Source organism: Cucurbita pepo, chromosome LG08 (genome assembly GCF_002806865.2).
Source record: "Cucurbita pepo subsp. pepo cultivar mu-cu-16 chromosome LG08, ASM280686v2, whole genome shotgun sequence".
Classification (NCBI taxonomy): domain Eukaryota; kingdom Viridiplantae; phylum Streptophyta; class Magnoliopsida; order Cucurbitales; family Cucurbitaceae; genus Cucurbita; species Cucurbita pepo.
Genome location: NC_036645.1, coordinates 109,330 through 132,313, shown reverse-complemented (window position 1 = coordinate 132,313; position 22,984 = coordinate 109,330). Strand labels below are relative to the sequence as shown.

The 22,984-nt window shown below is 35.4% G+C and overlaps 4 protein-coding genes across 9 annotated transcripts; 2 read left to right on the top strand and 2 right to left on the bottom strand.

The window, feature by feature from the left end:
* Positions 1-477: 477 nt before the first annotated feature.
* LOC111799855 (DNA-directed RNA polymerase III subunit RPC10-like) lies at positions 478-3,679 on the bottom strand. Of its 2 annotated transcripts, none has more exons than XM_023683339.1 (4): positions 3,592-3,679; positions 3,149-3,272; positions 2,956-3,046; positions 478-783 (listed from the first exon to the last, which is right to left on the bottom strand). In XM_023683339.1, the coding sequence occupies exons 2-4, from the start codon at positions 3,260-3,262 to the stop codon at positions 653-655; spliced, it is 336 nt and encodes a 111-aa protein (XP_023539107.1). In that variant the 5' UTR covers positions 3,263-3,272; positions 3,592-3,679; the 3' UTR covers positions 478-652. The 2 variants fall into 2 exon arrangements, with proteins under 2 accessions (XP_023539107.1, XP_023539106.1); XM_023683338.1 differs by having other exon boundaries at positions 3,588-3,669.
* A 125-nt stretch (positions 3,680-3,804) lies between these two features.
* On the top strand, positions 3,805-6,039 carry LOC111800780. Of its 3 annotated transcripts, XM_023684625.1 has the most exons (6): positions 3,805-3,899; positions 4,628-4,703; positions 4,779-4,916; positions 5,267-5,340; positions 5,432-5,569; positions 5,838-6,039. In XM_023684625.1, exons 2-5 carry the CDS (start codon positions 4,656-4,658, stop codon positions 5,565-5,567), a joined length of 396 nt encoding a protein of 131 aa, XP_023540393.1. In that variant the 5' UTR covers positions 3,805-3,899; positions 4,628-4,655; the 3' UTR covers positions 5,568-5,569; positions 5,838-6,039. The 3 variants fall into 3 exon arrangements, with proteins under 3 accessions (XP_023540393.1, XP_023540392.1, XP_023540394.1); XM_023684624.1 differs by lacking the exon at positions 5,838-6,039 and having other exon boundaries at positions 5,432-5,799; XM_023684626.1 differs by lacking the exons at positions 4,628-4,703; positions 5,838-6,039 and having other exon boundaries at positions 5,432-5,799.
* A 1,173-nt stretch (positions 6,040-7,212) lies between these two features.
* On the top strand, positions 7,213-19,676 carry LOC111800932 (U11/U12 small nuclear ribonucleoprotein 65 kDa protein). Of its 3 annotated transcripts, none has more exons than XM_023684855.1 (11): positions 7,213-7,420; positions 7,544-7,600; positions 7,681-7,946; positions 8,686-8,767; positions 11,331-11,522; positions 14,565-14,756; positions 14,837-15,016; positions 15,805-15,892; positions 17,132-17,190; positions 18,152-18,217; positions 19,072-19,676. In XM_023684855.1, the coding sequence occupies exons 3-11, from the start codon at positions 7,801-7,803 to the stop codon at positions 19,153-19,155; spliced, it is 1,089 nt and encodes a 362-aa protein (XP_023540623.1). In that variant the 5' UTR covers positions 7,213-7,420; positions 7,544-7,600; positions 7,681-7,800; the 3' UTR covers positions 19,156-19,676. The 3 variants fall into 3 exon arrangements, with proteins under 3 accessions (XP_023540623.1, XP_023540624.1, XP_023540625.1); XM_023684856.1 differs by having other exon boundaries at positions 7,213-7,451; XM_023684857.1 differs by lacking the exon at positions 7,544-7,600.
* A 303-nt stretch (positions 19,677-19,979) lies between these two features.
* LOC111800353 lies at positions 19,980-22,957 on the bottom strand. Its single transcript, XM_023684002.1, has 7 exons — positions 22,403-22,957; positions 21,961-22,015; positions 21,460-21,534; positions 21,191-21,282; positions 20,741-20,822; positions 20,518-20,601; positions 19,980-20,222 (listed from the first exon to the last, which is right to left on the bottom strand). Exons 1-7 carry the CDS (start codon positions 22,729-22,731, stop codon positions 20,106-20,108), a joined length of 834 nt encoding a protein of 277 aa, XP_023539770.1. The 5' UTR covers positions 22,732-22,957; the 3' UTR covers positions 19,980-20,105.
* Positions 22,958-22,984: the final 27 nt, after the last annotated feature.

Genomic DNA, 22,984 nt, shown 5'->3' with positions numbered 1-22,984 from the left:
TTTAAATATAAATTAGCCAACCTTATCTGTTTTTTAAAAACAAATTTTATGCCAAATAAGCCCAACTATTATATATTTATTTCAAAATCTTTATAAAAAAATCTCTTCTTTTTCTATTACTCATATTAAAATATTTGGTTAAATTATAACTTTAATCACTCTTTTATCTTTTTTTAATTTTAAATATTGTTTAGAATAGCTTATTGAGTGGTTTTAAGTGATAAAAAATTCTAATAAATAAAAAGTGGGATTAATTTTGAAACCCTTGTTAAGAATTGCTTGATAGATGGATTTATCATAGTACTTACCAAAAAAATCTCTAAATTTTGCAGTGAGACATATAAATATAATTAATGGAATCATTCTTTAAATATAGTACATTAAAATAGGTTTGAAAAGGGCAATAAATCAATAAAATAGTAATAATAAACTTTATTATTACATGCCATTTCAAACTTTAAATTAAAAAGTAAAAAATAAAAAATAAAACTTTACTCAAGGACATAAAGGTAGAACCTATAGAATAGATCCTATTCTACAAGGCCGTTCATGAAAATAATATTTTATTAATTGAAATTACTTCTAATTTGGTTAGAAAATCCGTAATGAAAAACTTGTGATCTCACAAACGTATACTTTTGTTCATGGGCACTTAATCCTCACGCCAATTCTGTCTGCAGTCTTCGTTCATGCACTTGTAAAATGTTGAAGCAGGTTCATCAGCTGATCTCAGTTGTATTTGTATGAATGCAGCCTTGCCAAACCCACAATTTGGACATGTTGCTACAGCAATGGGCAGAAAACAAAAACAAATTTAGAAGAAAAACACAGAGATATAAACAATATTCGAAAACCCTACAAAGACTTCCTGCCCCCATCTCCGTGATGAGCATAACTCACTGGGGTCAAGCAGTGGAATACTAAAAACATGTCGATTTCTAGTTTTAAAGACTTGATTGGTGCATCTTCTCACCACAGGGACAAACGTAAGATTCAGAGGAAGCACCATGTAATGCTAACAAGTTTTACTAAAGACTAAAACCTACTTTTCTTACCATCTGTCAAAAGGTTTAAGATGTAAGTCATCCGTTCGAAAATACAATACATGAATGGATGATCCTGTTTCACTTGCAAATGAAATGGCCGAGTTACAGGAAAGAAGGAAACAAAGGACTCATCTTTAAGCTTGATCAGGAGAATGCTTACAATAAAGTGGGCTGAAATTTCCTTGACTTGATTCTATTGGTGTATCTTATTGGTGGAGTGTTTGAACAGATTTCCCTCCTTGGGTATGAAGATGGAAATTATTGAAGCTTTGGTTCTTAAGGAAGTTAAGATTCATGTTTCATCCCACTCATTGAACGTAGCAGATAATATTGTGTCTAGAATCTTTAAAATCACCAACCTCCTAAATATTCAGAAGCTTTTTAATTTACTTTTTCGACTTTCAATAAATTTATCAAGGCAAGAATGAATCTTTCTGAGTTGATGAAGTGGAATGAAACCCCCAAGGGAAGGGTCTTGAGTTGGCTCAACTGGCCTTCATTGATTTTCTCCGGCATTATCTTTCAGCGTTTACGGTATGAAGTTGCTGCGACAATTGAGATCTACGTCTAAAACTTCCTCTAGGAGAGTTTGATTGCCAAATTTGGTAGACATATGGTTACATGAAACATGGTCTCCTATGCCTACCAAATAGACGGTTAAATGTTGGTAATATTAAACAGGAGGGATTGAATCTTTTGGGGGCTAGAGACCCAAATTTCTTTAGCACAAACTATTACAAGTAAAAAATGGGACTATGGGAGAGATTATTCTGGTCAGTTCATTTTGGGTTCCTCTAATGCTCTATGGGTAAAGGCCCTTGGAAGTCCGCTGAAAAGTTAGCCCCCTTGTCAAACAAAGTGCTACTTTTCAGCTGGATGAAGGTGTGCTTCTGTCAGGTCTTAAAAAGGTTCAAGATGGAGTTTGAAATTCGAAAATATGAAGATAGGACTGAAAGTATTGTGTAATATTCTTATGCAAAAGGTATCTCTCCCACAAACTATTTTCCAACGATTCCTCCCCCCAACCCGTCCAATTTATAACCACTCTTCCAACAAACCCCTTACCTAAGGGCATTTCAACCAAAGACGTGTGGATAAGGATATCCTTTTAATTTGAGGTTTAGAAGAAAGCTTTTCTACAGCTAAATTGAGGAGTGATAGCCCTTTACATATCATCTATGATTCCCTCAACTACAATTCTAAAATAAGAAGCCTCACTACTACAGGGCTTTTGCGTGTCAACTATCATTACTAATCAATTGTCCCTAAACAGGACATTATCCCAATGAAGTTGTGTAAGATAATTTAGAAGTCTAAGGTTCCCCAAATGTGCACAGTCCTCATGTCGTCTGTCAATCTAACCATGTTATCTGAAAGACAAAGCTTTCATTGTTGCTCTAGCTCAGTTGGTGTGTCCTTTGTAGAGAGAAAGAAGAATTGACACTCCATAATTTTCTTTGTTTAGAAGTTCATTGTGCCTAATGGCTTAAAGGACTTCATTTTTTAACATCCGTTAGGCTTAAAGATAAGAAAAATTTGCCAAAGAGTCTTAAAAGATTTCGTTCCTAGGTAAGAAACTTAGGACCTTGTCATTTTTATAATCACTCTAGAACTCTTACAACTTCAGTCATTGGGATTCCATTTATCTACTTGTTTCCATATGGTGGCTAAGATCCTTTGTAATTTACATTTATTGGAAGTAAATAACTGCACACTAATTTGGCTTACCATTACCATATAATACAATATAAAAACACTAGTACAATTGTAAATGTCAATCAATGCTTCATCTATATGATTAAATCTATTGCCTAAATCCATCACGTATAAATTAATTGAAAAAAAAAAAAAAAAAAAAAACTGAGCACGGAGAAAAAAATATACAGAGCTATGATGAAAAGATGTGTACCTTCGGTTTGAGCTGCATTTTTCATATCGTCATCAGAGATTATGGGTTCTAATTCCTTTTTCACCAAATGCTGCTTTCTTTTTATCTTTACCTGAATGGTAGAATCAAGAGAATACACTCCTTGCATCACCACATAAGAAATTAAGAGGCAAAAAGAGGGAAGTTATAAACAACTCCAGGCCTGGTCACATACCCTATTCTCCAAGTAAGACACGTACGGACAAGTCGGGCAAAAGAATCTAGAAGATTTACCCATATTGGGTAACTCAAATTGCAGCATGTTCCCACAAGTTGGGCAAAACTCCATCCGCAAAGTCCTAGCACAAACCGATCCTCTATCAATCAATAATCTGACGCATATCAAACACATAATCCACTAACTCAACAGATATCATGGAATTTGAATAAGAAATCAAATGCAACGACTAAAGACGCCTTGCAAAACAATGCAATACGTTCATAGATCGCTTTTTTAGACGTGAAGGAGCTCCCCATTGACGAGGGAGTGTTGGGTGATTTGTTTGATCAAATTAATGTAATATCAAGAGAAGATTAATCCAAATCCAGTGTCTTAGAGGATCCATGGGAAGGATTATTAAGAAGAACGGCATATGAACATGAACAATACTGACCTACCGAACGAGAGACGCTTTCGTACGCTGTGGCGTGCGAGTGAATTGAATCCGAGGAGTGAATTGAATCCGAGGAGTGAATCGGGAGGTGGGCAATATAAAAATAATAAATAATATTGCAACTTTTAAAATGAAAAATAAAAAATAAATTAATTAAATAACAAAGTTAGGCGTCATTTATTTATTTTTAATAATTTGGGCAATATGACCCATTTTAAAAATCGAGTATAAAAGGGCTCCATTCTCTCGTATTCTGGCGCGCTAAATCATTAAACCGACGGAGGTGGAGAAGGCAATCAGCGGAGAAAATTGGTAAGAGTCTATCGAACTCTATTTTTTCCATCTTTAGAATGCTCCATATCATTATTCATTTGATCTTGCTGTTCTTCATTCATTATGCAATTACTTCAAGTTGTCCTAAAATTCGATCATCTCAGTTTAGTAAACTGACGCTTGAATCAACTTCACTGAAAAATATGGCTGATGATGAACAGTTTAGTATCGATTCCTTGTGAAACCTAGAGTTTTAGCCTTCTTTTTTTTCCTTTTCAAATATTGGTATTGGAAATCAGAATGATTCCTTGTTTAACGTGTCGTGGTGTACATTTTTGAAGTTCATTTGAATAGGCAAGACGAAAAAGTCGAATAATCGTATACTTGTGCCAATTTTGTAGTCAACACTTTTTTTTTTTTTTTTTTGGNTCCTAGCTGCTATGCTATCAAGAAGAATTTCAAGGTCTGGATGTGTGTAGCATGACGTTAGGGGACGAACACTGGAACTTTTGTTCTAACTTGAGCCTTTTTGTACATCTATTTCAGAGTGTTAATTATTAGACGCTTGCTACTGCCCGTCCGGGTCCAAAATCTGTTAATCTTATCTCCAAATTCTGTTTACTACGCGTTCAATCTATCTACCTCTTGTCGTATGAGTATCCCTCTCTGTGAAGCACATGGCAACGACAAATCCTTACAACGAAGTTTTTTAGGTTCTTCTCAATATACGAATATTTTTGTATAAATAACTTCTCACCTTGCTACAGTTGATTGATAAACAATTGCATATTTGGAATGGAAAGCAATGGTACCGAATTCACTGGCAAACGCATGAAACTAGCTGTATGTTTACTCTTTTTTCTATGTCGTTATTTATCATGCCATTGCCAATGGTAATGAGAAATTACATTTCCTCAGATGGAAGAGCAGGGAAAGGATACAAGCATATCCAACATTTCAGAAAATGAGCAGTGTGAGACGGACATTAGGGGATCCGAGGAGATGGAATCCAATATAGCTCGCCTACTAGAAAAGATTGAAAGCTTCACACAACTGGTAGGTGGTGGCTATGACCAATCCTTTTGAGCTGGAAATATGAGCTCGGTGTTAGGAGTGCGACCAAAATCCCACATTGACTAGATATAAGAAATATCACAAGTATATAAGTGAGAGACATTATCTTTATTGATATGAGATTTTTTTTTTTTGGGTGAAATCAAAAGTAGAGTCACATGGGCTAATGTCCTAAAGTATACAATATTATATGAATATGGAAATATGTGTGGAAATATGTGAAGGGAAGTAGCTAGAACTTGGGTTATATTGCAATAGTATGTATCGTTTTCAAGTTTTTGTTTGGCTGCAAATATTTTCTACTGATCCACATTAAATTTTTCGTAATGAAGGTGTCTGAACTCCTGGAGTCGGGAAAGACTGCTTTTAAAGATCTTAGTAATGAATTTGAAGAGCAAATCATAGCGTGAGTTGAAACTAGAATATATACCTTCAAACATTTTTGTTGAGAACTACTTTATTAACTTAATTACTGTTCTTTCTTTCACTCTTTCCAGCATTCACAAGAATAATGTTGAAAGATGGCAACACGAGATCAAAGAGCTGCGGTTGCTTGATTCATCAAATGAGGAAGCCAGTACTGTTTTATGCAATGCTCGAAATTTACTTCAGAATGGTCACATCCAGTTCTGAAGGTAATTTCAAACAGGGCTATTTTTTTTTTCCAGCTTTGGAAAATTGATTCGAACCATGATTGAAAAGCTAGGCTAGAAGAGGTGTCTACATCAAGGAAGCAACTTAGTTCCATGAAACCTAGTAGAAAAGTTCTATATTTAGTTTTAACGAATAACCATGCATGCTCATTTTTATCTTTAAACTTCGATCAAAATCATGCATAAATCAAAACTGTGAAACAATTGAGATACTAACTGAGTTGTGTATTTGCTTGGTTTTGTGTTTTAGGCGAAGATGGAAAATCATGTAGTTAAAAATTGTAACCCTGACAAACTGTTCTAAAGAATATTATATCCTTAGTACTGAGGTGGGAGGTGGGGATCCAAATTTAAGATGTCTCTCTTTTTTTTTTTTGGTTGTTGTTAATAGAGAATGTCATGATCCAAGAGTAAGGATAGAGGTTGAATAGAGATTTGAAAATTTAACTTTCGGGATACATGTATAATATAAAATTGACAATTGAAGTGAGTTTGTGATACATAATCTTGATATTTTAACCCTAAATCTAAATACCTTGTATAAGAGATTGTATGTATGGAACATACTTGATATTTACAAATCAAGCAAACAAAAATCCTAATATTTTTATATGTTATTTATAGTATATGTATTTTTTACTCCTAAATAAATTACTATACATATTATATACCCTAATGGTAGTATATATGCTGTAAAATGTCTGGAGTGAACTTATTATATATAGAACTATTACATATAATCGGGAGAAAGTGAGTAGAACTTTATTGACATGTATCATTGACTAAGATATTATAATTATGAATCACCGATTTCCAAATGTTAAAATTAAAAAAAGACATAATATCGATTTTTTTTACTACTTTTTATGAATTTTTAAAGATAAAAATAATTAAAATAAAGTTATTTTTATTTTGATTTTATTTGTTAAGCTTAGTACTTGTTGAAAGAGATCAAATTACCGACTTTTATATGACATTTGATATAGAAGTTATGGAGGTACATGCAGTTAAAATAGTAAAATTATCAATTTTGAAATTTAATTGATACCACAACCAAAATTCAAGAATATAAAATAGGTTAAGAAATGTTAAAAAAATACATTAAGGTAGTGATTCAACTTTAGTATATAACAATTTTGTAGCATTTTAGAATATGAAGGGAAAACCTTCCATCATTTCCTTAGTACAATGAAATTACATCATTATAGCTCAATTTCACTTCCAAATTTAATTTCACTTCCAAATTTGTTGATAAGATGTATTCGTAAACTTTTAATTTTATCAAATTACTCCTTACGCTTGAACAAATGTTTCATTTTTTTTTACCTTCGATTTAGTTTTGATCGAAGAATTATTACCAAAAATTCTCACCTATCGTAAAATCAAATATTGGAGAATAATTTTGGATATGAAAAATGATTTTGAGCAATCAAAATTAGTTTTATACTTTCAAACACATAAAGATTTAATAGTACCTTAATTGTCATCTTGAACTCTAAAAACTAAATTGAAGTAATGCTCAAACTTCAAGGAGAAAAAGGTAATTTAGCCCAGCTTTAATAAGCAATTTTTACCCAAAATAATTTTAATATGGAAAAAAAGAAAAAATCACTATTTTCCGTTTCAACAAAAAAGAAAAAAGCAAAAATAAAATAGAAAAAATGAAGCTTCTCCTCCCCTGAATCCCAAGCAATCTCGCTCACTCTCAGCTCGCTGTACGATTCCCATCGACATCAGTCTCCATCCCTCGTCTCTGAATGCAGAATCGTCACTGGTCGACTCGAGAATCGCTCCTCTCTATTCCGACTTATCGTTCTCCTTCGTCCCTCCCCTGTAAGTCTCTCACTCATTCGGCTGCTTCAAGGTTCGTTTGTGACTATTGCGTATTTTTGTGAAGACTTGGTGTGGTTACGATTGAATGATTGTTTCTTTTTTGTTTTGTTTTTATCACCTCAGATAGCCATTAGCAACAAATATCTACTTTATTCTAGCCCGAGCTACCGTAACTAGGAAGTGAGACAACAATTTTTTTGAGTATATGCTTTCAGTGATAGAGATGACATTTTTCTAATTTGGTTTTCTTTTGGTGGCAGGCTGAGGCTTCTTGGTGAACTTTTAGCAGAGGAAAGCGGTGCGACACCATTTTCATATAATAGATTTAAACAGACTGTATCTCTGTAAACGAAGAATTTTGTTGATCCTCATCTTCCAAGATGGATGATGCTGCCATCAAAGATTGCACGCCTAAGGACCACAGGAGTAAAGATCATACTGAGGGTATGAGAGCAAGGCCTCTGCATTTTGGTGAGCCAATTGCTGCAAGGCTTGGTGTGGACTATCCATTCCCTCCTCATCTGGAGTACGGTGCTCTTACCACTATTTATTGTTTTCATCTTACATTATAATTTGTAATGTATTGTTATGTATGCTAGGTCTACAAATTCTTTAAGATTGGTAGTTGAAATTGATGATTCTTTAATGTTTCATTTTCTTGAAAACGCAAGTAGTTCTGTAAGTTCTAAACTGTCGAACTTTTGTATTAAAGTTTTGAGCATCTACACAATTAGACATACTCTAGTTTAAACGAGCCTCACAAAAGGTACTGAATCAACATTATAGGAATACTAAATCAACATTTAATGAGAATGACATAAATCAGCTCTGTAAGTCGTAGGTCCAAAAACAGTGATACAGTTCTTCTCTTTAGAGATGTAATTTAGACAATTCTGTGGCACTAGCCTATATGTCTATAAAAGATTTGTCTAAATCAAATGTGGAGAAAATGAAACTCTTTGCGATTATGTGGATGATGTTCTTGAATACTTGCCCACAAAAATAGGTTAATCAGACAATTCCAACAATCCAAGGAGAAAATATATACAATCCTTAAACGGAAAAGGTACGGATATTCTTTGGATACCTTCTGCACTGCATCACCTGTTGTTGTGTTGATTCGATTCATTTTCTTCAAAATACTGTAGGTTCTTGATTATCCATTGTTATTGATCTGATTGAAATTGTTTGTTCTTTACTAAGTTTCTATGGAGACAATTGTATTTGGTTGTACATTTTTTAAAATTTGGTAAACACTTTTTTAGGTATGCTTATCCTCCTCCAGATGGCAATATCCTGACCAACATCGTTAATGCCCTCATAGCTGTCCCACGCTTTTATACACAGGTTGTTGTTTACAAATAAAATGATAATTTATATGTTTGAAGAGAAATTTAAAACTTATATGCTTAAAGTGAAGTTCAATTTTGAATGTTGCCTCTCGTGACCTCCTGAGGTTTTTTTGGTGACTTTGCTCAGTAGTTGTTGCTAGTGCTCCTTGCTCATGATGGTTGCTGGTCTTCTTTCTAGAAAAATAGAAACAAAACCTTCTCTTGTGGTTTTGGTCCAAGGAAGAAACGTAGACGATGTAGGATTAAGGAATCTCATTTAAAATAAAAGGTTCGAGTTAGTTCTTGAGGAAGTTATGATTGTTTGGCTAACTAACTCCCTTGAGTATCTGCTGCTGCTTGCCCTGCACTCTCCAAAGTTCTATTGAAAGGTTGACTGTTGTGATGGGTTTATTTGGACTCAAAAGATTACAAACAAAAGAGGCTCCTTTCTTGAGATCATCAAGGTTTATAGATTGGGAGGTAAGAGAAATCTTGTTGTTCCTTCTAATAGAGATTAGATGGTTGGAAGTCCTTCCAGGAACTTCTTATAGAGTTTTTGGATGAAACATGAAAACCAAATGAGAAGCCAAAGAAGCTCTAGAATAAAACCCTCATGGAAGGGAAGTGCGAAGGCTCCTCCTTTGAAGAGGTGTTGAAAAATGAACCAATGAATCTTGTTGTTCCTTCTGATAGAGATTAGATTGGTTGGACGTCCTTCAAGGAACTTCTTATAAAGATTTTGAATGAAACATGAAAACCAAATTAGAAGCCAAAGAAGCTCTCAAATAAAACCCTCATGGAAGGGAAGTGCGAAGGCTCCTCCTTTGCAGAGGTGTTGAAAAATAAACCAATAAGGAGAAAAAGATTCCTCAAGTGTGTTAGAGGAGGAGGGTTTTAGTCTTATAGAAGCGGATAAGAAGGAAGTTAGATTTTTTAAATGGGTTAAACCGTTGGTTATTACTAGAAGAGACTTCCACGATGATTGGGCAAAATTTTTGGAAACCCTTGACAAGCAGCCGGAGGAATCTTTCACTGTTAATCTTTTTTTTCCCTGATAAAGCCCTTTTGTTGTGCCCCTTGACAAAGTGTACAAGGCTACTAGCTATGATTGTAAGGGGGTTACATTAGGAGCCTTTACAATGAAGTTAGAAAGACGGGTCCCTCGGAAGCACGAGAGAACTACAAGGGTCCCCTCTTACAGGGGTTGGATAAAATTATATAAAAAAAAAAAAAAAAAAAAAAAAAAAAAAAANTTATGGAGCCTAGCCAGGTTCAAGGTGATAATTGATTGCTTTGAGGGGATTTTGTGGACTATGCAAATCAAAGCTCTTCCTCATTGAATGCTTAGAAGTTGCAATTGAAGTGCAAGGAGTTACTGTGGATTCATCCCCCAATGAAAGGAAAATCCTTGATAGAGAACAAGTGTCTTCAGCCCAGATGATTGTGCTCCAAGATGGCTGGTTGTTGGCCTAAAAGAAAGTTGAAGTTCACAGTGGACTTTTGTCCAAGCAGCCACAAGGTTCCATGACAATGACATGAGATCCGGTTCTAATCTGATAAATTTGTGGAGGTTAAGGGACAGTTTTTTTTTTTTTTTTACTCATCAGTAACTAGTTTTTACCCGAATATTCCAATGTTGCAGGGAGAGGTTTCAGTCTTCTACCTAAATTTGAATCGCATGTTCGATAAGATTGACGGTGGACCCCACACGGTTGATCGTAGCCTTCGCTCAAGCTCCACACAAATACAGACTCCCCTGTCAAGTCAAAGTAACAGTGGTCCTTTGCATCAGGGAGTCATTCCAAATTTCCCTCTAATTTCAGGAGGAAAGGGAAATTAGTCAAATTTGTGGAAGATTTAGAGAAGGGTCGTGGAAAAGTCATTTTTTTTACAAAGGGAAAATTTTCTCTACAACCAATACCAAGGCTAAGCTTTGCAATAAAAATTTGATGATGAAAAAGATGTGGTAAAGGAAAACGAAAGAGGGGTAGAGGATTATGTAGAGATCCTTGAGAATTTTCAGCTTTGTTTTCAAGAAAATGAAGGCTTTCCCTTTAGCTTTAGAAGTGGATACAACCTTGGCTATTGAGAAAAAAAAATATGGGATGATGGTACTATAATGAAAGTAGATCACGTAGAGGAAACTCAAGAGGAAAGGAAAAGGAAAAAAGTCAAAAGGGTTGGTGGAGTTATGTTCCTTCACCGTTTAGCAGAAGTCTGGTTAAAGCTTTGAAAAGATGGAAATTGTGTATGTTCCTAGAAGAGGCAATCCAATGGGCAAGAAGAACGTTAGATAGTTGAATGGCATTTTGAGAACTTGGGAGAATGAACCAGAGGAAGTAGATGAAGGGGTTTGTCTCACGAAGACAGTCTTATGGAACGTTAGAGGCCTTGGTGCTCCCTCCAAAAAGTGCTTGTTAAGGAGTTTTTAGTTAAAATTAGTCTGGATGTTGTGGTTCAATTTGGTTGAATGTTCCTTGATGTTTCTTATTAAAAAAAAAAAAAAAAAAAAAACTATATGTTTAACCTATGGAAGCACATTTGAAGTAAATACTCACAACTTCCTTTTTTAATTGTAGGTGTTGCATTTAATGAATAAGATGAACATTCCAGCTCCATTCCGATTGCCTCTACCCACTCCACCTCTCCCACCTTCCGTTCCGGCACCACCGTCATCGCTAACATTGCCACCACTTCCTCCTCCTGCCACTCCAAGGCCTCAAATAACAAATATGTCCAGTGATGAGTCAGAAATGGAGTCCTCAGAAGAGGTAACTTGCCTAGATTGATAAATGTAGGTTGCGCATATTTGATTCACTTTAAGTACATAGATGCATTTGTGCACTCATGGTTTGTTGGTGGAATGCGGTTATTTTGAAGATTTTGGAGGATGCTGGGCAGTGTATTTAGATACTTACCTCTTTGTTGCTTCGAATTTTATTTTCCTTGGTACACCACACAATTTACTTTATGAAAAGATTGAATAGAAGGGCATTTTCGTGAAAACTTAAGCAGTGATATAGGAGTAATTTTTTTTTTTTCCCTGATCAAGTATAATCTGCAGAAAACTCTCACCTTGTTGAGCAAGATAATCTAATGTAAGGATAGCATGGTTAAATGAAAGGTTTGGCACCAAACTCTTAGTATGAAGACTAACTACCATCAAAGGTCCAAATTTAGCATCTTCCCTATTCTCTCAAGTGCTAAATTCGTAAGCAGCTTGCTAGGGATGGCCATTCCTCCATAACAGCATCAGAAAAGTTTCTCCCATATTTGTGATTCCATCCTCTCAAAGGATTGGTCCAACATTGACAAATAAGGGAGCCCTTGGTGTTTGCAATGCTAAAGACAGTTGAAAAGGCCAAGTGGGGAGGAGCATTGATAAGCCAGGGATCCTCCCAAAATAGAACTTTGTCTCCATTACCTACAGCCACCTCTTAACACGTATAGGCCAAGTTACAATAAGAAGTAGAGACCTAGGGACTGAAGTTGAATGGACATTTAGAAGAAGGGTTCAATTCTTCAAAAGAGAGTGGTGAGACCGGTATTTTGTAGCAATGATGCATCTCCACAGTGACATTTTGGTCATTCAAAAACGCCATATACACTTAGCATGAAGGGGCAAATCTTAGCTTTTAAATTTTCTGCCCCAACACCTCCTTTTGTAATGTGTGTAGAGAAGTAGCTTCCTGATTAACAAGGTTATGGCCATTTCCACTTCTAGAACTTTTATAGAAGAAACCCCTGGATATCATTTCCAATCTCCTCACCATCATCCCAGGGTGTTTAAAAATGGACTGCGGATAAAGGGGATGCTTGATTGAACTACTTTGACTAAAGAAACTATGCCTCTGGAGCTGGTAAATTCATAGCCATATCTTGGAATAAATGTTTTAGTTTTTATTTATTTTTTACTTTTATAAGAAATCAATTTTTTATTGAACAAATGAAAGAATACAAGGGTATAAAAAAAAACAAGTTTGAAAGAAGCGGGAGTTCAAAACTAACTACAAAAGGGACTCCCATCCAAAAGAACAAACCAGGCCTAGTTACCAACACCCATAATTTTTTTTTTTTTTTAGATAAGAGACAATTTCATTGATGAGTGAAATTTACAAGAGGGATGTATAATCCATGATGTTTACAAAAGACCTTCCCAATTTGCAATGAGGGAGGTATAACTATAGGAAGTAAAAATATTAGACAGTTTACACCAAGATATAGCTTGGTAAGCAACATTGTCGAAAAGTTTTGTGTAGGTCTGTGTCATTTCTGCAAATATTCTCTGATTTCTTTCTTTCCACAGATTCTAAAAGAAAGCCATGATGAGGTTTTTCCATAATAGGGCTTTTGCGTTCTTGAAAGGGTGGTACGTTAAGGCCATATCCAAAAAATCCTTTACCTCCCTAGGAAATGTGAGATGTCATCCGAATATATTAAGAAGAATCGTTGTCCATAAATTTTGAGTGTATGTGCATTGCATAAACAAGTGACTTTGTGATTCGTTTGCTTTCTTGCATAGTGGACACCAATTTGGAGAGAGAGTGATGTAAGGCATTCGTTTTTGAAGATTTTCACTTGTGCTGATGGCTTTATGCGCTATTTCCCAAAGGAAGAACTTCACCTTTTTAGGTTGATGTTCTTTCCATATTGTCTTTGCTAGCGTGGGATTTATTGCTTCTACTTTTTCCCCCATGTCCATCATCAAGGATTTTGTAGAAAAGACCCCGTCAGCGCTGGGGAGCCAAGTTAGTGAGTCTTCTTTGTTTGACAATACCACAGGGGCAAGGTCAAGGCTTAATTCGGCCCACTCTGTTGCTTCATTATCCTTTAGATTCCTACCCAGCTTCAAGTCCCAAAATTTGTTGACAACATTCCACGTTTCTTTAATCGTGGCTTTTTTGTTGTGAGAAAGCCTGTACAAAAGTGGATACTTCAAAGCTAGCGTGGTGTTTTCAATCCATGGGTTGGTCCAAAATGATGTGCTTCCCCCATTCCCCACCTTATGGCGAGTTCGGTGGGTGATGAGATTTTGATGTTTCTTTATGTAGTTCCAAGGCCCTTTTGTAGAAGATGGAGGGAGGTGATGTTTGTTTGATGTAGGAGTATATTTAGCCTTTATAAGATTTCGCCATAAGGCCTTTTCTTCATGATGATATCTCCATATCCATTTGGCGAGAAGAGCTGTGTTCTTCTTCCTTATCGAGAGAAGACCAAGACCTCCCTTTTCTGTTGGGAGGTTTATAATATTCCAACGAACAAGGTGTGCATTATCTTTCCACAAGTAATTTCTGAAGAGGCATATGTTCGTATCTTTTGATTTCCTGCTCCTACTCTACACTTTTGTCTAATTGGAAAAGTTTATTGTAATTCCATTGGATTAGGACCCTCTCCCATTTTTGTAAATTTCATACAATTTTTTTCTATAAAAAAGTAATTTTCATGAATTTCTGCGATAAATAATTATAATTATTTATCGTAGTTTGAAGTCATACTGAGAGCATGTTAACAAAAATATGTAATCTTTTTTCACTCTTATGGATGATGGTACCAATTTTTTCTTTTGTCAATTTTGTTGAAGTTGTTACCTATAATCTTTAGTTGCATCCCGTTTATTTTTTTTTCTTTTTGGTAAAAATACTTTCCTTTGTCCTTGTCTTCTTAGTTCTTCTGTATTGTTTGATTTTTATTCTATTCATTTTTTTACTACTTTAAGAAGGTATCTTTCCTTATTTTATATGAGGCCTGATATAATAATCTACTCCCTTTTGTCTTGATACTTACTGATTAATTGGATATAAAATGTGCATTAGGATGTGGAGGGAAAATATAATTCAAGTGGAGTCTCAAAAACTGCAAGATCAGGAAACAAGCGGTCTAGGTGTGAAGCAATTGTAGGCCCCGGGATAGACAAAGATGTGGCTCATGAGACTGTTGGGGTGAAACCTTCCACATTGGTCCCCAAAGAGATTCCGATGATAAAAAAGAAAAACCCAGTGTTTCAGGTTGCTTTTATCATTAGATAGCTAATTGGCATATGCTTTATTTATATGATTCATCAAATTGACTTGTTTAGTTGTTGCAGTTTAAAATTGCCCCTAAGGTGGTTATTGACGGAAAGCAGGAAGGAAAGGAGGATGATATTAATAATGAGGTCGAAGAGACAGAAAAGGAAGCAGCAGATCTTAAATCCTATGCAACACTCGAAGATTTAGAGAGAGGTAAATTGCCTCCAGAAGAAATTCTATCACTTCCAATGTTCAAGGTACTTTACCATGTGATATTTTAATGCTCAAGTATGAAACACTGCATGTTATTCGTACATTCATTTATTTAAGCTCCATTTTTTGTATATGTTTTAACAAATTATTTAGTGAGGGAAAAAAAAAAGTGCTTTGAAGATGGTTAAACATTTTTCTTAAATAAAAATTTACCACATATGCTTATAAAAAAGGCTTACTGCATAAGAAATTTGACCATGATTTGGTTCCTATTGGTTTTAAATTCAGAATTTCGACAAAGGTAGTTCTAAGACGTTTTGCTTTTGTTTTCTTGGACAATCATGGGCATCTTGTTCCTTGGTGTGTGCAACCTTATTTTCTTGTGAAATATTTGGCTGGAGAGAGATAGGAGGATTTTTAGAAGGGTTGTGTGTCAGTAGACTAGAGAGGTATGGTCCACAACTAGATTTAATGACTCTCTTTGGGTGTCAATGACCAAATGGGTTTGGTATTGCTCTTTTGTCTCTTGTTAGCAAAGTTGTGAATTTCTAGATGCAGATATTTTATGTTTCTGCTTTGTTGACAGCATTTTGGATATCGATGTTCCCTCTTTTGTTGATGCTTGTTGGGTTGGCCAGTGGTCAATAAAGGTTTTGAGAATAATTAAGGGTTTAGAGGGGATGAGTTCAATAAATTTTATTTTCTTTGTTTTAATAAGTTTTTCTTTCATTTCCCTGGTTTAGGGTTGGGTATATGTAGCTACCTTTTTATTTTAATTTACCATTTGAGTATGATAAAAAAAATAATGTTGGAAATTTCATGGATATTGCAGAACTATACTGCTGGGAGTCCTACTTCGGTGCTGTATATTAAGAACTTAGCCAAAGATGTAGTGAATGATGACCTCTACTATATATTTGGTTAGTTTCTTTGCCCCAATTCAGCCTGTGTGCATATATGGAAATACACGGCACTGTTGATTATTTTTTCACTATTTGTTATTTTTTCATGAACTGGAAGCCTCAGAATTGATATTAATGAATCTTGGGTAGGGGTTCAAATATGAAGGCAAAGTCGTGAGATGGCAAGAGGATTGGGGGAATTTGGGATGTACTCCGTGTGAATAATTTTTGACGTATTTATGGATGAAAACTCCCCCTTTGACCTCTTACTGTGATGCCCCTTGAAACGGGTGATGTATTATGACGATAAAATGCAAACAAGCTGAGGGCTAGGGGTTGAGAATACCCCTGCCCAAAATCCTACAAAAGCAAAGCCTTTCCATTGTTAATAATCACGAGGTTGTGATTACAAAAGTGGTTTGAACAGACCAAGAGATTTTATGCTGCATAGAGTTATAAAAATAATCCACCAGAGTCGATTTGTCTTTGGAAATTCTTTTGTGTCACTCTTTCCAAATAAGTCAAAGGCCTTTTAAGAAGTTATGTTAAAAGTTTTCTACAAGCTAAAAATCGACACAATTAGGGAGACAATATGCCATACCAGATTCATTCAAAATGAAACATCAGGCCTTCTGAGCATAAAAGCACTGAATGAAGATGTGATTGAAGGTCTCATTTTCATTGTAGCACAAACACTCGACTGTAAGAGGTAAACTTCGGTGTTAAGGCTTTTTGTACACCAAAGTCTGAATAAAAAAATTTAATTTTCTTTGGTATCTTGAACTTTCATATGTAGTGCACCAAAGGAGTTCTTTGGTGAGATGAAGGAAGACGGATTTCACAGAACAAAAGCCATTTGGATCTAACTTCCGCCAGATTCTGTCTTTGGCCCCTAGATTGCTGGACCTCATCTAGTTTTTCCGAGCAATCGTCCCAGCTAGTCACCTCTGTATTGAACATTCGAACAGACACCAAGAGTTTGTGAAAAGAAATTTTCTTATGTTCAATAAAATTATACCTCTGACCTTTTGGTTACATGAATATATCGAGATGTAAATATGAGATTTCATAAATGGGCATCTATACTATTAAGTTAATGCCACCTCATTTGTAATCCTTGGATAGGCCTATATATTTGTCTTTTTTTAAGACGAACAATTGCAATGATCTATCCCGATCACCCTATATATTTGTTTTTTGAATTCATCTTGTCAGTGGGAGGTTTTAAATATGTTGCTTTTAAATTGTATTTTGTAGGATCATTATTTGGAGGTATTGATGAAGCCAAATCTGCTCTCACCGTGAAGCTAATGCAGGTTAGGTATTGTTGTCAGATGTGTACGTTTTGATAAGAATTTTTTGGATAAACGAGAACTATAATTTCTTCCCTGGCTACTTGAAGCACATCTGTAAAGTTGTCAGATGTCTACAGTTTGATAAAAAGCAACATCTGCAAAGTTGTCTCATTCTTTGAGTTGGGGAGATAAGAGTATGTATAATGTGCTTTATTGTTAGGCATCGGCTTTTACAAAGATAAATAAGCATAAATAAAGGAAGTCTTAGAAAAAGCATTGTGTTGTAGATGACCTAAAGATGCGGTTCTCAATATTGCAATATTGCATAGTGTTGTCAACTCCTCTCTACCATTTAAATGCGACCCTGGTCACTATTTTTAAAGGGTGAAAGGCCACAGCTTAGCCATTAAAAGTTCACAATATATAGAAAGTAGTAAAACCGTATATTAAAGTTCCAATATTAAGCATGGAACACTAAGAATAAAGGGTTAAGTATTTGGAACTCCTGTTTGTGGGTGTGTTTTTTTGTATACCCTTGTATATTTCTTCATTTTTCTCAGTGAAAGCTCGGTTTCTTATAAAAAAAAAACAATTATATCAGTCTTGCTAACCATGTTGGGAACATTTTGCTTCAAGTTTGATGCTGAGGAAGGTAGAAATCGATAATATGACCTTTTATCAAGTGAATAGAGAAATTGTATCTAAAAAAGTATCTAAATGCTGCAAGCAACAAACCATGGAAAGCTTAGAAAAAAATAATCAAATTAAACTCGGACTAGGATAACAATTGTTCAAAAAAATGCAACCTATATTATCAAATAAGAGCTTACTTACCTCATAATCCAACTGCTTGATGTCTAGCGTGGCTTCAATGTTTTTTCTTATTAAATTTCTTGAAAGAAAAGCAGAAAGTAATTATTGGTCGTCCAAGTGTATTTAATTATGACTTGGGGTTCTGAAGTTTTCTTATTTTGAATTTCAGGAGGGAAGAATGAGGGGCCAAGCATTTGTTACACTTCCATCAGTTGAACTTGCGCAACATGCTTTGGTATGTATTTGATTATTTCGATCTATGTAACTTTTTTCTTTTTGAAGGATCACTTGACATATTGGTTATAAATCCTCTTGATTGTCAATCTATGTAATTTTATTTTAGTAGTAAAATTCAGTATTTGGTTTACACCAGAGTTATTTTTGAATTAATAGCAATAAAATAAAAGAAAGCTAGAGGCATGGAGCTAGGGTGTAGAAAATCACTAGTTCACTTGACACCATAAAAGCGACTATATTACAAAGGCTTAATTGTTTGTTCGTTAATATTTTGTGCAACTTAAGTTCTATGCATGCTGGCTCATAGTTGGTACAAAAGCTTACCTTCGCTGTTGATTTATATTTATTCACTAATAAGGGTTAATGGCAGTTGCTCTTGATTTATTTATTATTATTATTTTTTGTAAAATCTCTTTGTTACCTTTGTTTTCTTCTAAATAGATATGATATATGCATCTAGAGTTTATGTATGGGAATGTCTGGGTGAAAAACCACCCGAAAAACTACCCAGCCATTCCAGGGTGCTGGTATCTCTCCCTTATTTTAGAACCTCAGCAAAATGCTAACTTCCCTACTCCTGTACTCATATTACACGCACAAGATAAATAACTGTCAGACTCAACTTTTCCCATATTACCTCTCCTAAGATATGTTTTCACAATTGGTGGCCTTGCAAAATACTGCGAAGACTTCTCTTTTGGATGCCCTTCGGCTTGAAATACTATAGAATTGCTATTTCAAATACCTTAAGGTTGTACTGTTATTTGTGCTTGCCTGTTTGGTTTGTTCTTTTCTTCCGGTAGGAGTAAACTGATTTACATGTCTAAGATGCCACATTTATCGTTTTGACAGAATCTAGTAAATGGTTACGTATTCAAAGGCAAGCCAATGATTATCCAGTTTGGACGCAATCCAGGAGCTGCCAAGGGGAGTTAAAGTCGGCTCCTAGTACCCCCGAAACCCTAAAATATAAGCTTATGCTGGCTCACGGGAAATTTATAGTTACTCCTATTGAGAATTAGGTATTGTATTAAGTGATATTTTTAATTTTTGAAGTAGTATAGATGTGATAAACAATGTAAAGTAGCACAGAAAGTTTCATACTACTGTTGTACTAAAAATTTCCCAACTTGCATGCTAACCAGCATGTAAACAGCTTAGTGGGCGCTTAATGTTGTTAATAGCTTGCACTGCTGCTCGTATTTTCTCTCCAAGTATGTAGGAGGAGGCCATTTGAATCAAATGAGGCTGTATCACCTGGCTTCCAAAAATGGAGGGAGTTGACGTGGCGTGCGCTAAATGGTCAATTTTATTGGTCGTTTGGTGCAATTGTTGAGTTGGTTTGTGTAGAGATTTGTTATGTTATGTTAAACTTGAGTTGTATGTTCAGTTCTAGGAATATTGGTTAGGTGATTGGACTTGAAAAAAAATTATAATACTTACAACACAAGTGAAAATTTATATTCGTGAATTTTTTTAATCAATCTATCGTTTTTCGAGCGTATTTGGGCTCAAATCAATAATAATATTAGTAGTAGTGGATGATCTAATTCAATCAAACTTAATTCAATCAAACTTAATTTTTTTAAAGTATGTTTTAAAAAATCAATCCAAATTAAGAAGCAAACAGGTTGTGACAATTTTGGTCCTCAAAATGAAGTCACATATAATCAATTAGTAGTGATTGGATTGGTAGAACGCAAAGAGAAGCAGAACAATTGAGTCAATCAAGAAGGGAAAAAAAAAAAAGAAATGCAAAATGCTTGTTGGAAGTAATGATAGAATAAATTAGTTTGAAGGTGCCGAAGTCTTAGAAGAAACAAGTGTATGTATGATATGTGCAATTTGTTCAAAGAAGAATTTACAAGTGCCATTATGAGTGCACGTCATTGCTCACTCGACAGATATTGACGCCATTCTTCAGGGGTCCCCTTTCTGAGTTTCAACATCTTTATTGCGGTACTGGTTAGAGGAATGGCAAGTATGTCATAATCTTTTGGGGCCTGCAAGATTCAAGGTGTCAAAACCCATAAGTAAGCCTGAACTAGATGCATTGAGACACCAAAAGTAAAGCAGCGGATAAAGTAGTCCAGGCTGCAACAAGGGCTTGGTGTCATTATGTTAATAAAAAATGGCTAAGGGGTGTTAACAAATTGGTCTACTACAGAAACGAGACTTCATAAGTTCAGAGACTTGAGAATGGAACAAAAGACTGGGAGACTCAATCGTCTTCTAAAAAGGGCATGCCGCTACGTTGAAGAGATCAAACAATGTAAACGAAACATAATATAATATTACCTTGGGAGTCTTTTTCAGCTTCATATTTGCTTCTTCAACAGTTTTTTGCCCTTTCTTTGAATTGCATTTCACGCAGGCGGCCACCTGTTATAACATGAGAGGACAGGGGTCAGCCTGGATCAGGTGTGAAGATTCAACAAAGACGTCTTCAGTCTTTCGATGATTGAAAATTCAGTTGAGCATTTGTAATCTTATATTAATATCTACCGGATAGATAACTCACCAGATTTTCCCATGTCCATTCTCCACCCCGAGACACGGGCAAAACATGGTCAATCGTCAAACTCTCATGTGATGAACAATACCTGTTGAAGAGGCCCATTTAAGGCAACGAAAAAATAAAGAAAAATGAGACAGCATACAAAGATAGCATTGGTTGAAATTAATATTCACCCTTTGCCACAAAATAACAAGAACTGAAAAGAATTCATAGCAAATATCTTCCTCATTTCAATATTAATAGTCTAGTTAAGCCTTCCTATTGAAAGTAGAGTTGAGAATTTAAAAAGACCTAAATCTACTAAAGGGACAAGCTCACATGAAATTCAGAGGCTATTCAGGTTTTTAATGAAACTACAATTAAAATGATTATGTAATCGAATCATAAAATTAGCAAAGCATCTCAAAATAACTTCTTCCATTTCAAATTTAAATGATAAATTGAGCAACTTACTGACAAGTGTAATTGTCCCGATAAAGGATGTTTTTACGACTCAAAGACTGCTTGATTCTTCTTCTCTTTACAACTTGCAATAAATGAGGAACCTGACAGGGGAGATGGTATAGTTACTTACTTCAAAGGCCATAGAAAAATACAAGACTCAAGTAAAAAAAGATGAGTTCAGTGTTGAGCTTCTCCTGGTTATGGAAGTAAAGATTGGAATAAGTAAAACCCTGTGAAAAAAATTCCATGAATGAACCAGATACATGTTTGATGCATACCCTTAAGACTGCTGGTATATAGAAGGATCCACTTGGAGAACTCACAGTCTGGTCATAGTATTCCAATACATCAGCCTGGAAAAGCAAATAAGGTTTGAGATAGACATATCGAAACATGCACTGTTAACATTTACAGTGGATTCAAAACTGCTCGATCGACCTCAATCAATTGATAGAACCAAACCCTTATCTAAGCCTTTTGAAATCCATAATCAAGATTTAAAATTCACAGACTTTCTGCAAATAGTTTTACATGATAGCGTGGACACCCAACATCGTATTCATTGCCATTTTTTCTTTAGTTCTGTGTCCTTTTATCGTCAGCAAGAAAAGGATCGTGATCATCTTTTGTGGAACTGACAGTTTCCTTATTCCCTTTGGATTTAAATATCAAAGCATTTAGCAATTCCCATTTTGTTTTTCTCTCTTGGAAGTTGGACATATTTCCCTATTCATGACGAAAACCAATGGAAAATAATATGTAAAAGAGATTGGTCAAACCTTCTCCATGAACTCCAAACAAATTGCACGCTTCCAACAAACAACGTTAACTGGCCTAAAGCAAGGAAATCAATAGCAAAAGATAAATTACAACCTTTCCAGTCATACAAACAATATGGAGATATCAAAGCAACATGAAACAAGTATACACAAAAAAGTGGAGGTCACTCCATTCCACATACAGAAATGGAGTCGAGTTTATTTGTGTTTGTTCGTTTTATTCAGTGCATGGCACTGCATACAGGACATATCAAAAGGTAATGGCTATCTCTTTCCTAAGATCTACAGTACACCAATTCCTAAAATTATGCTTAAACTCCGAACTCCCCCTATTTATAGCCATCCACAATTAACTAACTTCCGATTATGCCACAATTAATATTCAAACAGCTTTCCAATAATCTCCCTATAACCAAGTGGGTATGAAGTGGAATAACATTACCTGTAGGAAATATCCAAGACGAGACCTCTGAAGCAAGCCAGATCGTCACTCTCAAACTCGTAATCATAGTCAATATCAAGAATGGCGTCGTCTCCGCTAACGCTCTCACCCCTCACACCGACACGCTGAGCGGATTTCCTCAAAGCTGAAGCCGAGGACGACGAAGGGGAAAGTCCAGTGGAGGAGGCACCGGATAAGGGAGTTCTTCGCTTAAGGGTTCGTACTGATCTGAGCTTGTGTCTCGAACGATCTTTTGGTTCTGAACCGAATGGCACTCCGTCTCCGTTGAGCAACAACTTAACCCGACTGTGTGCGGTGAATTGGGCCATTTGAGCGCAGAGATTGGGTTTCGGCGAGCAGTCAATGGAGATCAAAATCGAGACTGCTCATGAGATGAAGAAATCAAACCCCAGAAGAAGAAAAGAGAGCATTACATGCGCACGGAAAAGCCCATCACCACATATTTTTCCCGCACATTTCACTTCATATCTTCTGCTTCCAAAAATTGTTTTAATAATAAAAAATAAAAAATAAACAACTTTATCAACAAAACAAATTAATTAGACAGTATTTTCACATAAT

Excerpts from the sequence above, each read along its gene's own strand:
- LOC111799855 (XM_023683339.1), bottom strand. The coding sequence starts at position 3,262 with ATGGAGTTTTGCCCAACTTGTGGGAACATGCTGCAATTTGAGTTACCC. Across the intron at positions 3,047-3,148 it reads TGTCTTACTTGGAGAATAGG|GTAAAGATAAAAAGAAAGCA; the intron begins GTATGTGACCAG and ends TCTACCATTCAG. Across the intron at positions 784-2,955 it reads AAATGCAGCTCAAACCGAAG|CAACATGTCCAAATTGTGGG; the intron begins GTACACATCTTT and ends CCATTGCTGTAG.
- LOC111800780 (XM_023684625.1), top strand. The coding sequence starts at position 4,656 with ATGGAAAGCAATGGTACCGAATTCACTGGCAAACGCATGAAACTAGCT. Across the intron at positions 4,917-5,266 it reads TTGAAAGCTTCACACAACTG|GTGTCTGAACTCCTGGAGTC; the intron begins GTAGGTGGTGGC and ends TTCGTAATGAAG. Across the intron at positions 5,341-5,431 it reads TTTGAAGAGCAAATCATAGC|CATTCACAAGAATAATGTTG; the intron begins GTGAGTTGAAAC and ends CACTCTTTCCAG.
- LOC111800932 (XM_023684857.1), top strand. The coding sequence starts at position 7,801 with ATGGATGATGCTGCCATCAAAGATTGCACGCCTAAGGACCACAGGAGT. Across the intron at positions 15,893-17,131 it reads TGACCTCTACTATATATTTG|GATCATTATTTGGAGGTATT; the intron begins GTTAGTTTCTTT and ends TGTATTTTGTAG. Across the intron at positions 17,191-18,151 it reads TCACCGTGAAGCTAATGCAG|GAGGGAAGAATGAGGGGCCA; the intron begins GTTAGGTATTGT and ends TTTGAATTTCAG.
- LOC111800353 (XM_023684002.1), bottom strand. The coding sequence starts at position 22,731 with ATGGCCCAATTCACCGCACACAGTCGGGTTAAGTTGTTGCTCAACGGA. Across the intron at positions 22,016-22,402 it reads GTCTTGGATATTTCCTACAG|GCCAGTTAACGTTGTTTGTT; the intron begins GTAATGTTATTC and ends TCCTTGCTTTAG. Across the intron at positions 20,823-21,190 it reads CGGGACAATTACACTTGTCA|GTATTGTTCATCACATGAGA; the intron begins GTAAGTTGCTCA and ends CCTCTTCAACAG.